Source organism: Phyllobates terribilis, unplaced genomic scaffold (assembly GCF_046119375.1).
Source record: "Phyllobates terribilis strain yellow unplaced genomic scaffold, ASM4611937v1 Scaffold_11__3_contigs__length_659146591, whole genome shotgun sequence".
Taxonomy (NCBI): Eukaryota; Metazoa; Chordata; class Amphibia; order Anura; family Dendrobatidae; genus Phyllobates; species Phyllobates terribilis.
This window is the reverse complement of record NW_027362771.1, coordinates 329,246,540-329,264,076: the sequence shown is the minus strand read 5'-3', so window position 1 is coordinate 329,264,076 and position 17,537 is coordinate 329,246,540. Positions and strand designations below refer to the sequence as shown.

The 17,537-nt window shown below is 40.9% G+C and overlaps 1 protein-coding gene across 1 annotated transcript in view; it reads right to left on the bottom strand.

Moving 5' to 3' along the window:
• Positions 1–13,331: 13,331 nt before the first annotated feature.
• Positions 13,332–17,537, bottom strand: part of PSTPIP1 (proline-serine-threonine phosphatase interacting protein 1) — a 116,225-nt gene continuing 112,019 nt past the window's right edge. The window contains exons 13-15 of the mRNA XM_073652666.1: positions 16,165–16,235; positions 15,974–16,086; positions 13,332–15,042 (exon numbers count right to left, since the gene is read on the bottom strand). Coding sequence (XP_073508767.1) covers positions 14,911–15,042; positions 15,974–16,086; positions 16,165–16,235 — 316 coding nt within the window. The 3' untranslated portion in view covers positions 13,332–14,910. The remainder of the gene's footprint in view (positions 15,043–15,973; positions 16,087–16,164; positions 16,236–17,537) is intronic.

Sequence of the window (17,537 nt, the reverse complement as noted above, 5' to 3'; positions counted from 1 at the left end):
TATAATTATAGTTTGCTTTTTGAGGCCTTAGGGTTTTTTCTGCTTATACAAAGTTATACATTGTTAGAATAAGTATTTGTTTTACATTTTTTATGGAGCTACAATGGCTTGCAAACCTATTCAACCCCTTGGCTTTCTGCTGCTGTGTTACATTATAACCTGTAACCACAACAAAATGCTAGTGCAAAATGAGCCCAGTTTTTGTAGGAAGATATCTAACAATTTATAAAAATTCAACAAACTTTATTTCAATTATATTAAGACACAGTTTAAAAATTAAAATACAAGTACATTCAATATCAAATATCCATCATCACTTACAGACTTAAATCACGATTATGAATTTTCCCATGTATATGCCACCAATTATGGCAATAACTATCAATTACTAAGATACATGCAACTTGAAATTTATTTAACCCCTTTTCAACCTTGGGTTTTGTCGTTTTTGCTTTTTCATTTTTTGCTCCCCTTGTTCCCAGAACCATAGCGTTTTTATTTTTGGACAATATGGCCGTGTGAGGGCTTATTTTTTACGGGACAAGTTGTACTTTTCAACGCCATTACTAGTTTTACCATATCGTGTACGGGAAAATGGGAAAAAAATTCCAAGTGCGGTAAAATTGCAAAAAAAGTGCAATACCACAGTTGTTTTTTATTTATTTATTTTACCACGTTCACTGAATGCTAAAACTGACCTGCCATTCTTATTCTCCAGGTCATTACGAGTTCGTAGACACCAAACATGTATAGGTTATTTTATATTTAAGTGGTGAAAAAAAAATCCAAAATTTGGTAAAAAAAACTAAAAAAAAAATAGCGCCATTTTCTAAGACCTGTAGCATCTCCATTTTTCGTGATCCGGGGCTGGGTGAGGGCTTATTTTTTGCGCGCCGGGCTGATGTTTTTATTGATAACATTTTGGGGTAGATCCGATGTTTTGATCGCCCGTTATTGCATTTTATTGAAATTTTGCGGCGACCAAAAAACGTAATTCTGGCGTTTAGAATTTTTTTCTCGTTACACCGTTTACCGATCGGATTAATTCTTTTTTTTATATTGATAGATGGGGCGATTCTGAACGTGGCGATACCAAATATGTTTATGTGGGTTTTTTTTTTTATATATTTTATTTTGAATGGGGCGAAAGGGGGGTGATTTAAACTTTTATATTTTTTTTATTTTTTTTATATTTTTAAAAACATTTTTTTTTCACTTACTGCATGCTTCAATAGTCTCCATAGGAGACTAGAAGCAGCAGTTGTCTGATCGTCTCTGCTACATACAGGGGATCAGCAGATCCCCTGCATATAGCAGAAATGGTCCTGTGCTATGAGCACCGACCATTAGGTGGCGCTCATAGCGACGAGATCATGACAACCACAGGCGTCTGCTGCAGACCCTGGGTTGTCATGCCCACCCATCGGTGACCCGCGATCACGTGACGGGGTCGCCGATGGGCGGGGCTTATGACGCGCAACCCGGAAGCGCGCGTTAAATGCCGCTGTCGGAGATTGACAGCGGCATTTAACATGTTAACAGCCGCGGGTGGATCGCGATTCCACCCGCGGCTGTTGCGGGCACATGTCAGCTGTAAGAATCAGCTGACATGTGCTTGGTTCAGTGAGGGCTCAGCGCAGCAGCCCTCACTGAACCGGGGGTACGCAAATGTGCGTACTAATACGGCAAGGGTTGGAAAGGGGTTAAACATGATTAAAAAGAGTACATGTTAAAAATAGCTCTAGACAGCATGCTATCTGACGCGTTTCAAACTGTGTGTTCTTATTCATAGTATAGGTACTCTTTTTAATCTTGTTTAAATATATTTCAAATTTTTAATTAATTCCCTGGATTTTGTGCTGGATAAATGTCTCTTTCCTGCCGTTGATCCACCCTATATTGCACCAATTCCCGTTTATGAGGCTCTAGTGCCAAGAAATTTTCAAGAACATGCTGCAGGATATCACAGATCTCAACATTATTATAGCAGACTTATGTCCAAATATAAAGTGCAAGTGCCAAAGATTAGTTAACTATAAGGATCTACTATGTGCAATATTATGCCCTGTTTCATACAACCAATGGTTCTATATACAGATACCAGATGCAAAAATTTCGCCTTGGGCTTCTTCCAAAAGGGGGCTCTACAAAGTCCTGACTTTAGAGAGGTGAGGGAAGAGGTGAATAATTATGCACACTGAAGTTTTCAGTTATTTTGTCCTATTTGTTTTCATCACAATTAAAAGGAAAACAAATGTTCACAGTTGTGGTTCTTTACATGACCTGATGCAAACCCTCAAAGAAACCAGTGACATTCCAGGTTGTGAGGTAGCAAAACAAGAAAAATGCCAAGGGGGGTGAATACTTTTGCAAGTCACTGTATTTTATTGCTCTGACCTTTGATCCTAGCCCTAACTCTAATTAGAGATATAAAACTATGGAAAAAAACGTAACATTTATTGCAAAGTTAGTGTTGTTTTTTTGTTTGTTCTTATTTACAGGAGACACTTGTTTATATTGGGACATCTTTCCAGAAGATCCATGAGTGGAGAGGAAGAGTGCTGCTGGAGAGCATAGTGCAACAAATGTGCATAGTGCAGATACAGTGGGGAAAAAATTATTTAGTCAGCCACCAATTGTGCAAGTTCTCCCACTTAAAAAGATGAGAGAGGCCTGTAATTGACATCATAACTAGACCTCAACTATGAGAGATAAAATGAGAAAACAAATCCTGAAAATCACATTGTCTGATTTGGAAAGAAATTTTTTTCAAATTTTGGTGGAAAATAAGTATTTGGTCACCTACAAACAAGCAAGATTTCTGTCTCTCACAGACCTGTAACTTCTTCTTTAAGAGGCTCCTCTGTCCTCCACTCATTACCTGTAGTACTGGCACATGTTTGAACTTGTTATCAGTATAAAAGACACCTGTCCGCAACCTCAAACAGTCACACTCCAAACTCCACTGTGGTGAAGACCAAAGAGCTTTGGAAGGACACCAGAAACAAAATTGTAGCCCTGCACCAGGCTGGGAAGACTGAATCTGCAATAGGCAAGCAGGCAATCAACTGTGGTAGCAATAATTAGAAAATGGAAGACATACAAGACCACTGATAATTATTATTATTATTATTTATTATTATTAGCGCCATTTATTCCATGGCACTTTACATGTGAAAAAGGGGTATACATACAAGAACAATTACAATAATCTTGAACACAATATGAAAGCGACTGGTACAGGAGGAGCGAGGTCCCTGCCCGCGAGGGCTCACAATCTACAAGGGATGGGTAAGGAAACAGTAGGTGAGGGTAGAGCTGGTCATGCAGCGGTATGGTGGATCAGTGGTTACTGCAGGTTGTAGGCTTGTCGGAAGAGGTGGGTCTTCAGGCTCCTTTTGAAGGTTTCCACGGTAGGCGAGAGTCTGACGTGTTGGGGTAGAGAGTTCCAGAGTAGGGGGGAAGCACGGGAGAAATCTTGTATGCGATTGTGGGAGGAGGAGATAAGAGGGGAGTAGAGCAGGAGGTCTTGTGAGGATCGGAGGTTGCGTGCGGGTATGTAACGGGATATAATCCTACAAGTAGACGGAGTAAGATACCTAGAAATAATTATAAATAATGACAATAAAGATGAAAATAAAGCTAAAACATGATTTTATTGAATATTCATAATAAAAGACACAATATTAAAAACAGCAGGTCAAGTGGAGGGGAATACTCAAAATCAGAGTGGTAGCCATTAGGGTTAATATAGGGTTTTGTATACACGATTAAAGGGTGTAGGGATAATAGGCACATTCATAGATCAATCAAAATATGTTTTGGAATTTCTAATACTCAGCCAATTAGGACGGAAGTAGAGAGTAGAGTAAGAAGTAGAAAGAAAGTGCCTATCCTCACACATTAATTGTTAAGCCTGAAATAGCAAGTGTAAATGGATTGGGAGCAGTAGAAAGGGATTGGTCAGACTACCCATCTCTCAAACTGTGTGACTCACCCATATTGGACAGCCCCCCGAGGACAGCTGACAGCCCGCCGAGGAAGCACATGCGAAACGCGCGTCGGGGCTCTAGCGTGGTACCAGGTATTTACCTCCAATATGGGTGAATCATACAGTTTGAGAGATGGGTAGTCTGACCAATCCCTTTCTACCGCTCCCAATCCATTTACACTTGCTATTTCAGGTTTAACAATTAATGTGTGAGGATAGGCACTTTCTTTCTACTTCTTACTCTACTCTCTACTTCCGTCCTAATTGGCTGAGAATTAGAAATTCCAAAACATATTTTGATTGATCTATGAATGTGCCTATTATCCCTACACCCTTTAATCGTGTATACAAAACCCTATATTAACCCTAATGGCTACCACTCTGATTTTGTGTATTCCCCTCCACTTGACCTGCTATTTTTAATATTGTGTGTCTTTTATTATGAATATTCAATAAAATCATGTTTTAGCTTTATTTTCATCTTTATTGTCATTATTTAGAATTATTTCTGGGTATCTTACTCCGTCTGCTTGTAGGATTATATTGATTGGGAGTGCCCACATTGATTATAGACCAATTATGGTTATAACTGTCTCTCATATTGTTCGGTTCAGTTGTTTGAGGGTATGTAACGGGAGACTAGGTCAGAGATATATGGAGAAGATAGGTTGTGAATGGCTTTGTATGTCATGTTTAGGGTTTTGAACTGGACTCTCTGAGCAATGGGGAGCCAGTGAAGAGATTGACAGAGAGGAGAGGCCGGGGAATAGCGGGGGGAAAGGTGGCTTAGTCGGACAGGTGGATTAGTCGGGCAGCAGAGTTTAGGATGGATTGGAGGGGTGCAAGAGTGTTGGAAGGGAGGTCACAGAGCAGGAGGTTGCAGTAGTCAAGGCGGGAGATGATGAGGGCATGCACTAGTGTTTTTGCAGATTCATGGTTGAGGAATGTGCGGATCCGGGAGATATTTTTGAGTTGGAGTCAGCAGGAAGTGGAAAGGGCTTGGATATGTGGTTTGAAGGAGAGTTCAGAGTCCAGGGTTACCCCAAGGCAGCGAGCTTGATGGACTGGGGAGACTGGACAGCCATTGACGTTGATAGATAGGTTAGTTGGGGGGGGGTGAATGAGATGGCGGAAAGATGATGAATTCTGTTTTGTCCATGTTAAGTTTTAGAAATCTAGCAGAGAAGAAGGATGAAATAGCAGACATACAGTACAGACCAAAAGTTTGGACACACCTTCTCATTTAAAGATTTTTCTGTATTTTCATGACTATGAAAATTGTACATTCACACTGAAGGCATCAAAACTATGAATTAACACATGTGGAATTATATACTTAACAAAAAAGTGTGAAACAACTGAAAATATGTCTTATATTCTAGATTCTTCAAAGTAGCCACCTTTTGCTTTGATGACTGCTTTGCACACTCTTGGCATTCTCTTGATGAGCTTCAAGAGGTAGTCACCAGAAATGGTCTTCCAACAATCTTGAAGGAGTTCCCAGAGATGCTTAGCACTTGTTGGCCCTTTTGCCTTCACTCTGTGGTCCAGCTCACCCCAAACCATCTTGATTGGGTTCAGGTCTGGTGACTGTGGAGACCAGGTCATGTAGAAAAAAAGAGAGGGGTCGCTCACTGGTCTATTCGGGTGCTCTGAAGAAAAGAGTAATCTCAATTGCAAAAAGAACTTCGGCACTCCATACATGAAAATATAAGAAATATTGTATCTAGACTAATGTCACTTTGAAAAATGAAGGTTTTTTGCGCATAATTTGGCCAATTTATGTGTGCCCATCAACCACGACAAGGTCACCTTCGTATGATGGGAAACTACGCTACGCTACCACTGGATATGCCACTCTTGGGCTGTAAGCCTGTATGGACAATATGTCTTTGCTTGGGCTTTTAACCTACAATGTATGGGCTGGTAGAGCTAGTTAAAACCACCTGTGACTGAATGGGAGGGACACATGGTCAGAAAAAAGGCTGTCAAACTTCTAATAGTGTGAACACGTACCTGCTGCAATGCTCCAGGAGCGGGATCCCAAAAATGATTAATAGAAAAAAGAGAGGGGTCGCTCACTGGTCTATTCGGGTGCTCTGAAGAAAAGAGTAATCTCAATTGCAAAAAGAACTTCGGCACTCCATACATGAAAATATAAGAAATATTGTATCTAGACTAATGTCACTTTGAAAAATTAAGGTTTTTTGCGCATAATTTGGCCAAATTTGGCCAAATTATGGCCGTGGTTGATGGGCACACATAAATTGGCCAAATTATGCGCAAAAAAACCTTCATTTTTCAAAGTGACATTAGTCTAGATACAATATTTCTTATATTTTCATGTATGGAGTGCCGAAGTTCTTTTTGCAATTGAGACCAGGTCATGTGGCGTAGCACTCTCCTTCTTGGTCAAATAGCCCTTACACAGCCTGGAGGTGTGTTTGGGGTCATTGTCCTGTTGAAAAATAAATGATGGTCCAACTAAACGCAAACCGGATGGAATAACATGCCGCTGCAAGATGCTGTGGTAGCCATGCTAGTTCAGTATGCCTTCAATTTTGAATAAATCCCCAACAGTGTCACCAGCAAAGCACCCCCACACCATCACACCTCCTCCTCCATGCTTCACGGTGGGAACCAGGCATGTAGAGTCCATCCGTTCACCTTTTCTGCGTCGCACAAAGACACGGTGGTTGGAACCAAAGATCTCAAATTTGGACTCATCAGACCAAAGCACAGATTTCCACTGGTCTAATGTCCATTCCTTGTGTTCTTTAGCCCAAACAAGTCTCTTCTGCTTGTTGCCTGTCCTTAGCAGTGGTTTCCTAGCAGCTATTTTACCATGAAGGCCTGCTGCACAAAGTCTCCTCTTAACAGTTGTTGAAGAGATGTGTCTGCTGCTAGAACTCTGTGTGGCATTGACCTGGTCTCTAATCTGAGCTGCTGTTAACCTACGATTTCTGAGGCTGGTGACTCGGATAAACTTATCCTCAGAAACAGAGGTGACTCTTGGTCTTCCTTTCCTGGGGCGGTCCTCATGTGAGCCAGTTTCTTTGTAGCGCTTGATGGTTCTTGCAACTGCACTTGGGGACACTTTCAAAGTTTGCCCAATTTTTCGAACTGTCTGACCTTCATTTCTTAAAGTAATGATGGCCTCTCGTTTTTCTTTACTTAGCTGCTTTTTTCTTGCCATAATACAAATTCTAACAGTCTATTCAGTAGGACTATCAGCTGTGTATTCACCAGACTTCTTCACAACACAACTGATGGTCCCAACCCCATTCATAAGGCAAGAAATCCCACTTATTAAACCTGACAGGGCACACCTGTGAAGTGAAAACCATTTCCGGTGACTACCTCTTGAAGCTCATCATGAGAATGCCAAGAGTGTGCAAAGCAGTCATCAAAGCAAAAGGTGGCTACTTTGAAGAACCTAGAATGTAAGACATATTTTCAGTTGTTTCACACTTTTTTGTTAAGTATATAATTCCACATGACAGGTCAAGGAGGAGGAGGACAGAGTAGTGTCGCTTAGATTTGGCGGTTAGTAGGTCGTTGGTGACTTTAGTCAGTGCAGTTTCAGTAGAATGGTGCAGTCGGAAACCAGATTGTAGGCGGTCGAAGAGGGAGCAGGAGGAGAGGTGGGAGGACAGCTCATAATCTCCCTCGATCTGGGCCTCCACACAAGATCTCACCCCGTGGGGTCAAAATGATCTCAAGAACGGTGAGCAAAAATCCTAGAACCACACAGGGGGACCTAGTGAATCACCTGCAGAGAGCTGGGACCAACATTACACAGGCTACCATCAGTAACACACTACGCCACTAGAGACTCAGATCCTGCAGTGCCAGACGTGTCCCCCTGCTTAAGCCATTACATGTTCGGGCCTGTCTGAAGTTAGCTAGAGAGCATTTGGATGATCCAGAAGAGTATTGGGAGAATGTCATATGGTCAGATGAAACCAAAGTAGAACTGTTTGGTAGAAACACAACTCGTCGTGTTTGGAGGAGAAAGGATGCTGAGTTGCATCCAAAGAACACCATACCTACTGTGAAGCATAGGGGTGGCAACATCATGCTTTTGGGCTGTTTCTCTGCCAAGGGACCAGGACGACTGATCCGTGTACATGAAAGAATGAATGGGGCCATGTATCGTGAGATTTTGAATGCAAACCTCCTTCCATCAGCAAGGGCATTGAAGATGAAACGTGGCTGGGTCTTTCAGCATGACAATGATCCCAAGCACACCGCCAGGGCAACAAAGGAGTGGCTTCGTAAGAAGCATTTCAAAGTCCTGGAGTAGCCTAGCCAGTCTCCAGATCTAAACCCTATAGAAAACCTTTGGAGGGAGTTGAAAGTCCGTGTTGCCCAGCGACAGCCTCAAAACATCGCTGCTCTAGAGGAGAGCTGCATGGAGGAATGGGCCAACATACCAGCAACAGTGTGTGCCAACCTTGTGAAGACTTACAGAAAACGTTTGACTTCTGTAATTGCCAACAAAGGAAATATAACAAAGTATTGAGATGAACTTTTGGAATTGACCAAATATTTATTTTCCGACAAAATTTGAAAAAAAATTTCTTTCCAAATCAGACAATGTGATTTTCAGGATTTGTTTTCTCATTTTGTCTCTCATAGTTGAGGTCTACCTATGATGTCAATTACAGGCCTCTCTCATCTTTTTAAGTGGGAGAACTTGCACAATTGGTGGCTGACTAAATACTTTTTTCCCCACTGTAAGTCAATTCTGTCATTGCCTATGCAAAATCCAGCAGGTGAAGAATGACAAAGCTCCCTTCTTTATACTGAGAGCTTTTTCATCTCGCTAGCGAGCACTCACTTCACCCGGGTGCTACTTTAAGAAGAAGCAGCTCATTTAACAGTGGGGAAAGAGGGCAACATTTTTGCACCACCATAGAATTTGGTGCCCGGGCCATTTCCCCCTTACATCCCCACCCCTCTCAATGCCACACCACTAGTGCAATGCACTGACCAATGTTACTGGGAAAACTTGGGTCCTGACATCCATGTGGGTGTTACATGTAATGTGCCACCTACCTAAAGTTTGCAGACCTAGTGCAAGGTTTCAGTATTATGGCTAATTGGTGTATCTACCCAATACACTGTTTTATAATCATAATTTGTATTCTCTTAATATATTCATCATATTATATACCACTGTGCTTGTACAATTGCTCATTTTGTCTTTCTATGCCGTTAATTCTTCTCTTTTCCATTAGGTCTATGACATCACATGATTCAAAACAGACTAGCTGAATCCCTCTAAGCTCTATGCTCTAAGCTCTATGTAGAAACAGGAGGTCAATTTTCCCTGCATGAGTCATAAGTCACTGCAAAAGTCCCTGGAAGGGGGGAGGAGGGAGCAGCTGGGTCATGAGTTGAAGAGGGGAATGTAATACTTAATAAAACATTTCAAAAAGGAAATGCAAAAACCAGGAACTTTAGGAAAGCTGATTTCAGCAAATTAAGGGAAGAGCTTAATCGTGTACTTGTTGGCTGGGACCATGTCATGGTAAACGGGGATACCGAACGTAAATGGGGCATGTTTAAGGAAATACTACTAGAATCCTGTAGAAAATGTATCCCCTTTGGTAATAAAATTTCCAGGAATAAAAAGAAACCATTCTGGATAAATAAGACAGTACAAAGTTTAATAAGACAAAAACAAAGGGCATTCAAAATCTTGAAGGCCAAGAATACAGAAATAGCATTTCAGGAGTATAAAGACCTAAATAAGAAATGTAAAAAAGAAATCAAGCTAGCAAAATTATCTACAGAGAAACAAATCGCCAGCGACATTAAATTAAATCCCCAAAAATTTTATACATACATCAATGCCAAAAAGAGAAAATTAGATGGTATCGGCCCCTTAAAAAACAATAATAATAAGATAATTATAGAGGACAATGAAAAGGCTGAGATATTAAACAGACACTTTTCATCCGTGTTCACCAACAAACAGTCTGTTCCAGGGATCTTTCAACAGGAAAAAAACAAAGTTCTCCACTTGATATAACTAGTTTAGCACAAAAAGAAGTACGCCTGCGTCTGAACAAATTAAACATTGACAAATCCCCTGGACCAGATGGTACTCATCCACGGATACTGAGGGAATTGAGCTCAGTAATTGATAAACCGCTGTATCTCGCATTCTTAGACTCTCTTGTAACAGGGGCGGTGCCACAGGATTGGAGGATAGCCAATGTGGTACCGATTTTTAAGAAAGGTAAGAAGGTGGGTCCAGGTAACTACCACCCGGTAAGTCTGACAGCAGTAGTGTGTAAAGTTTTTGAGGGCATCATAAAGGATGACCTGAAGAGTTATATTGCAGAGAATAATATAATAAATGATAATCAGCACGGATTCATGAAGAATAGGTCGTGTTTAACCAACATGTTGGGGTTCTATGAGGAGGTAAGTGCAAATCTGGATGTTGGTAATGCGGCTGATGCGATTTATCTGGACTTTGCGAAGGCATTTGATACTGTACCACATAACAGCCTTATACTGAAGCTACAGAAACAAGGACTTGGTAGAACTATATGTAGATGGGTAAGGAATTGGCTAAATAATAGGAAACAAAGAGTTGTCATAAATGGTACATTTTCTAAATGGGACATAGTCAGCAGTGGGGTGCCACAGGGATCTGTGCTAGGACCAATTCTCTTTAACCTCTTTATTAATAACCTGGGGGATGGGATTGTGAGTAAAGTGTCAGTTTTTGCTGACGATCCCAAACTACAGTATGTAGGATATTAAAATCTGATCTTGACATTACTATATTGCAGAACGATCTGGATAAGATGACTGAATGGGCAAACACTTGGCAGATGAGGTTTAATGTAGATAAATGTAGAGTAATGCACCTAGGACGGAGTAATCCTATTGCTACATATACATTAAATGGGAGTATGCTCGGGACTACAGAAAAGGAGTAGGACTTGGGTATTCTGGTTGCAAGTAAGCTGAGCAGCAGTACTCAATGTCAAGCAACTGCTGCAAAAGCAAACAAGATTCTAGAGTGTATAAAAAGAGAAATAAAATCTCGTGATCCCAACATATTGTTACCCCTTTATAAATCACTGGTGAGGCCACATCTAGAATATGGAATCCAGTTTTAGGCTCCACATTTTAAAAAAGATATTCAGAAGTTAGAGTCAGTTCAAAGGCGGCAACTAGAATATTACACAGAATGGAAGGCCTCTCATATGATGAGAGGTTGAAAAGTTGAGCTTGTTTAGCTTAGAAATACAACGCCTCAGAGGGGATTTCATTTACATGTATAAATATGTGTGTGGTCAGTACAAATGTCTAGCCCATGACTTATTCCTTCCAAAGACTATACTAAGGACCAGGAGGCACTCGTTACAGGTGGAAGAAAGATGACTCCAGCATCTAAACAGGAAAGGGTTCTTTACAGTCAGAGCAGTCAGGCTGTGGAATGCCGACCACAAGAGATAGTAATGGCTGACACTATAAAAGCTTTCAAAAAAGGTTTGCATGATTTCCTTGATACACATAACATTGTGGGCTACAGTTAAATTAGACAAAATGTTACACGTATAGTAGTACTTTTGATCCAGGGTTCTAGGACTAATTGCCGTTCTCGGGGTCAAGAAGGAATTTTTTCCCCGTGATGCAAATTGGCTGAATGTATCCTGGGGTTTTTGCCTTCTTCTGGATCAACAGATTTAGGTACAGGGATTTTAGTAATACCATAACAGTAATACAAAAATAAAACTAATTAAAAAATTCTAAACTGGTTTATTTGTAATTGTAATAGTGCAGTAATGATAAAAATAAAAAGTAAGTTAGTGTACTGTTGGTAGGGGAAATACAATTGGGGAAGAAAGATTGAACTTGATGGACCTAGATCTTTATTCAACCTACATTATTATGTTACTATGTAATGATAAATGCAGGGACAAGAGACTCCCTGTTTCTACATAGAGCAGAGAAAAGAGAAGAATTACCTGGGTAGAAAGGCAAAATGAGCAATTGTCAGTACACAGTGCTATATAATATGATGATTGCAATATATTAAGAGGATAAAAAATTTAATGGGAGGGCTTCTTTAACTAGATATATACCTTTACCAGGTAACTCATTTGAGGTTTTCAGCACACCACTAGTACAAGCTATATACAAGCAATCTTTATTAATGATATGTAGTCCAAATTTTCAACTGTGTGCTTACCCTCGCTTCCTACCCCACCCTTCTTTACCAATTTCTATGGCATAAATAAAATGCTAGCATAATTATTATTTTCTTGAAATAATTTATTTTTACATCCTGTAAACTTTTAGATGCATAAAACAAACCTTTAAATAAGCTGTGAGCATGAGACATTCACTGTCCTTAGAGCCATATTTCGCCACTAGGACCTGTGCTGTGCTGTGGGTGAAAGATGCTGTTTGCAGTTTTATAGAGTTCTTCAATTTCACTGACATCACTATATTGGGCTGTACGGCAGAAGTATGCTATATAATAAGGTTTCTACAGGAATATATAAAAAATGTGTCCGAAGCTTATGAATGGAGGGCAGTGCAGCACCTATTGAGGTGGTGGGTAGTAAATGCATGGCTAGCGTCTCCTACTAAAGCAAGGAAAAAAGTAAAATGTATCAACTAAAAGGACAAAAAGTAGATGTTTATTATCAGATAAGTACAGACAGATGTAGATAATGCTTTTGATATTTAGGGGTCACAGCCCTAGTGACAATATGTAGCCTATATTTTATTAGATTTATTCTAACCTGATAAGTGTAAGGCTATGTGCCCACGATGCAGAAATGCTCCGGATTTTTCCTGAGCGTTTCTGCATCTCCCTGGCAGAAAAAACGCATGCGGATTGTACATGCGGATTGTACATGCGGATTGTACATGCGTTTTTCCTGCCAGGGACAAGCGGAAGTGAAGCGTTCTTCACATGCATTTCCGCATGCGGGTTGTCAAGCGCTTTCCAAGTGATTTTAGCATCACTTGGAAAGTGCTTGACAACTTGGTCACACTATATAAATCCATGCAACCGGCATGGATTTATATAGTGTGACCGTAAAGAATGGTAAAAAATAAATATTATACTTACCTTCTGATGGCCCGTGGTCTTCATAGCGATCCGTCCAGTGTCCCCGGTGGCTCGCGGTGGTCTAAAAGGACCTTCCATGACGTCATTTAGTCATGTGACGGGTCAAGCGACCGCCAACGTCAGCGGTCGCGTGACCCATCACATGACTAAATGAGGTCACCACAGGTCCTTTTACACCATCGCGAGCTGCCGGGGACACTGGACAGATCGCTATGAAGACCACGGGCCATCAAAAGGTAAGTATAATGTATATTTTTTATTTTATTCTTTTTTTTTTTTACAGGTTCTATGGTACCCGGGTCCGGAGGAGAGTCTCCTCTTCTCCAGACCCGGGTACCGTCCGCACATTGAACCGCATGATATCCGCATGTGCACATGTAGTGATGTGGCTATTATGCGATTTAATGCAAGTCAATGGCGGCGAAAACGGCGCGATTCCGCAAAATAATTGGTAGTGCTGCGGATTTTTCCGCAATGATAATCCGCTTAAAAAACGCATAGTGGGCACACAGCCCTAGAGTATGTTCACACAGTGCTTTTTTGCAGCAATATTTTCCACATGAAAAACGCAGTGTTGGCAGGAAAAAAACATTGCAAACATTACTTGTGCTTTTGATGCATTTTTCATACCTTTTTTATTAATTTTTTATGCATTCATTCAAATGCAGAAAAAATTGCTATGTGGGAACATACCCTTCATTTGGAAGAGGCTGATGGGCAGGTCTAGTCACAAGCTTCTACTTTGTGGACAGGAGAGCAGTGCAGGCTTTAAAAGTGTATTTTCATGTTATTACATTGCTTTAGTTAAACAGCATGAAAATAAGCAGGTTTGCAGTTGGTTTGCTTTTTCTATCTGCTGTCATTCTCTTGCAATGAGAGCTTTTATCTTGCATAGTGTACAGCTTTTTGCCAAGGAGATTGACCACCAGAGCCTGGTGAGTATGCGCAGCAGCTACAATCCAGGCTGAGGAGTTAACGCCTACGATGCCAGCCACCTATCTCCAGCCTATTGATTTCTATAGAGCAGTTAGTTGTTCACCTTTGCCCCTCCTTCTCCGCTCCTGACCTATTATCACTCTTGCAAAATATCTAGCACCCCCCACTCCACCAACATCATCATTTTCCAGTCCATTAATGTGTCACAGTAGCATAAGCTCAGCAGAAGGAACTGACCAGAACTGCACTCAAGGAGGAGTGCCAGCCTCCCCAGCAACAAGGAGAGAAGGAGACTGCAGAGCTGTGTGCTACTCAAGACACAACTTGAGAATACCCCTTTAAAGGAAGTTTGGACTAACAAGTACAAAAGGAGAATCTGTGACACATATATTAGTAAGGGCCACCAAAATCGTAATCCTGACACATTTGTTGAAATAAAGTGGCCAATCCCTTCAGGAATTAATGTGACACTTGATAGGTAATTTTTTGGCAATACATTTCCATTAATCAGCAATTGTCATTACTGCTTTCAGATAACACAATGAAACATCTGACATATCAGACAGTGAAGATCTAGATCCATTTCTACTTTGTTAAATGCTTTTCATGTACAGTTCTTTACAGTTCTTTAAGCATTTCATGATTTTCTATTCAAAACCCTTTTCTGTGTAAAACTCTGAGAAAGCTGCACAGTTTTTCTTTAAAATACAATATACAGCATAGATTTACAATTTACAGTGACCACAAACACATAAGCTACTATCCGCCTGTGCACTAAACATTGATCATGAAATTACAGATAATATCACATCTGCACCAGCGAGAGTGTCGCTGACCCTTACATCATCTGTATCTGGATATGATTCTGGTCTCAGAGTTTCTTAAGGTAAGATCCAGGCACAAGACCAGTCTGTCCATTCCGCTCCACAGTCCACCAGCCATCTTCTCCTTCTTCTATCACCAGTACCACATCTCCAGCACTAATCTCCAGCTCATCAGTGCTCTGAAAGAATCAGACACTGTCAGGACAACATCACATGACTGTATTTTGGGTCCGAGTGCTGTCCGTGAAAAAAAATGACATCACACGGACAGCACTAAGATCGATGTCATTCAATAGGACTGTTCAGATGACCATTTTTTCACTCAAACCGAATCTGCAAGTGAAAAAAATTGCAGCATGCAGTAGTTTCTTCCATGTGTTAGATAAGATTCGCCCATTCAAGTCTACGGGTGTGCAAAAAAATTGGATTCCATACGGATCAACCCTATAGCATCTGATTTTTATGGACACATTGCAATTTTTGAACATTGAAGACTCTATTTGGTGTTATAAATTAGAACAAATGCTGATGTATAAAAAAACGGATGGCATACAGATTGCCTATGGATGACAATAGAGATAAAAATTGTCCTTTTTTTCTGGATGACAAACGGACGAGTTTTAATATGCTCGTATGTACTTAGCCACACTGTGGACATGGAGGTTGTCAAGTATATATAAATATAGACATACATTTAGGTGAATACAATACAAATAGTATATAGACCAATGGTGGACACAAGAAAACTACATGGGCCCTTTGCAGTCTAATAGCTCATCATAATGCACTATTCTACCAATTTTGAAGGTGAAAGGGGCTCCCTAACCTCCTGGGCCCTTCTGCGTCTGCACAGGTTGCACCAATGATATGTCCGCCCCTGATGTACACCTATATATTCCTGCTTATATTTGATCACCCATGTATCAGGGACAGCCTCTTGGAACCTAGTCACTGCCAATACCTTCTTGCTGTGTTCAATGAAATGGCATGTGAATACTGTATGTAATCTGTAGCTATCTGGACAATATGCCAGCGAATATCTAAATACAATACAGTACATACAAAACCATGACTGTGTATATACAGTAGCTGCTTGTTCATCTTCCTTACCTGGGGGATGTAATCATACATCACAGTGTAGTCTGGCAATACTGCGTCCGTCTCAATGGCGTGGTTTTCTCTAGGAACTATAGGTATACTGGCATATTCCGAATCTCCAGTCACTAGAAACGGCAGTCACCTCGATAAATGTCTTGTACAATAAATGTATATCTACAATGAGTTCTCTATTATTCTCTTACCTTTGGGCTGATTGTTCTCTTCCGAGAGGTTCTTGGTACTTCCACCACATCCATGCAGGAGGTTAGAAATTCTACACATAATAACAGGGAGTTTTGTTAAATGAGTTTACGTTGCCAAAAAAGATGTGCAGAATTTACACAATTGTTTCAGGCAGAAATGGTGATTTTAGGGTATGTGGACACAAATTTTTTTTCAGGTGGGCAGACCCGCTGGGTTTTTCAAGAAGACACTTGAGGAAATTTGCCTTCATTTTTTTCCCGAAACATATATTTCGGTATCTTCTTGGTAGTTTTCCGAGAGATTTTTTGACATTTTTGATTGCCGGTGGTTTCATTGAGCACTTTTTCTGTGTTTTTGTGGTGTCTTTTTTTTACTGCCTTTTTGTTTTTTACTCTATTTAATAAAGAAGAAACCACTAGCTTTTTTTCAAACAAAAACATTAGCAAAACGCTCAATAAGACAAGTCGTCCTTGCTTCTTTATAGCTTTCAAGAATGGGCAGGTCACTTCCTTTAACTGTTGGTGTATTTGGAAAGTTGAAGCGGTTAAGAGACGCTCAAAAGACTGAACATATGAACAGCAAGTAGTTTTTACACAGAAATGCAAATGTTCATTTCTCTGAGCGTTTTCTGGGCCCTTTTTCAGGCGGATTTTGGAGCAGACTCGTCTGAAAAGCATGTCATGTGCACATACCCTTAGGCTTCAGTATTGCTGTATTGAATTGAGGCCATAAAGTCATAATTAACTTGAAGATTAATTCCACCTCAAAACAGTCATATTTAAAGAGGTGGTCCACTACAATGTATAATGCGCCCATCGATTTAAACCTTGTAAATAAGTATTTTTATAAATACCTTCTGCTGCCATATGTGCCTGTGAGCGTCGCTATCGCTGCTCGCTCACTCCGCATCACGTGACCCCTGGCTGCAGCTGCCTCTGACATCCGCTGATGTCACGTCAACTTCCGGACTCCCTTGCATCACCGAGGCGTGACCCAGTTGCATGCACTCCCCCTGATTGACTGGGCTGTGGATGGTGTTTCACTGCACGTCACAGCCCAGTATCCAGCACGCACTTTCCCTATCTTCTCTGCTTTCATTGGCCGCAAGCGCGCACGTGCGATGAAACACTATCGCACGTAGGAGAGGTAGGTCCCCGGCAGCTTCTCCACACCTGCTCTCCTTGAGTGATAGGTCTCTGTCTATACACATGTAAAGTAAAGATCAGTAGCCATGGCCGAGCTGCTGCTTCATAACTCCCTAGCATTTTACTGAAAAAGATAGGTCCTGGCGGGGTGTTGGTAAAGTGAGGGCTTTCCGCCTGTGCAGGCCGCCTTTAGCTGATGGTGTTGGCTGACCAGAACCACGAATTCC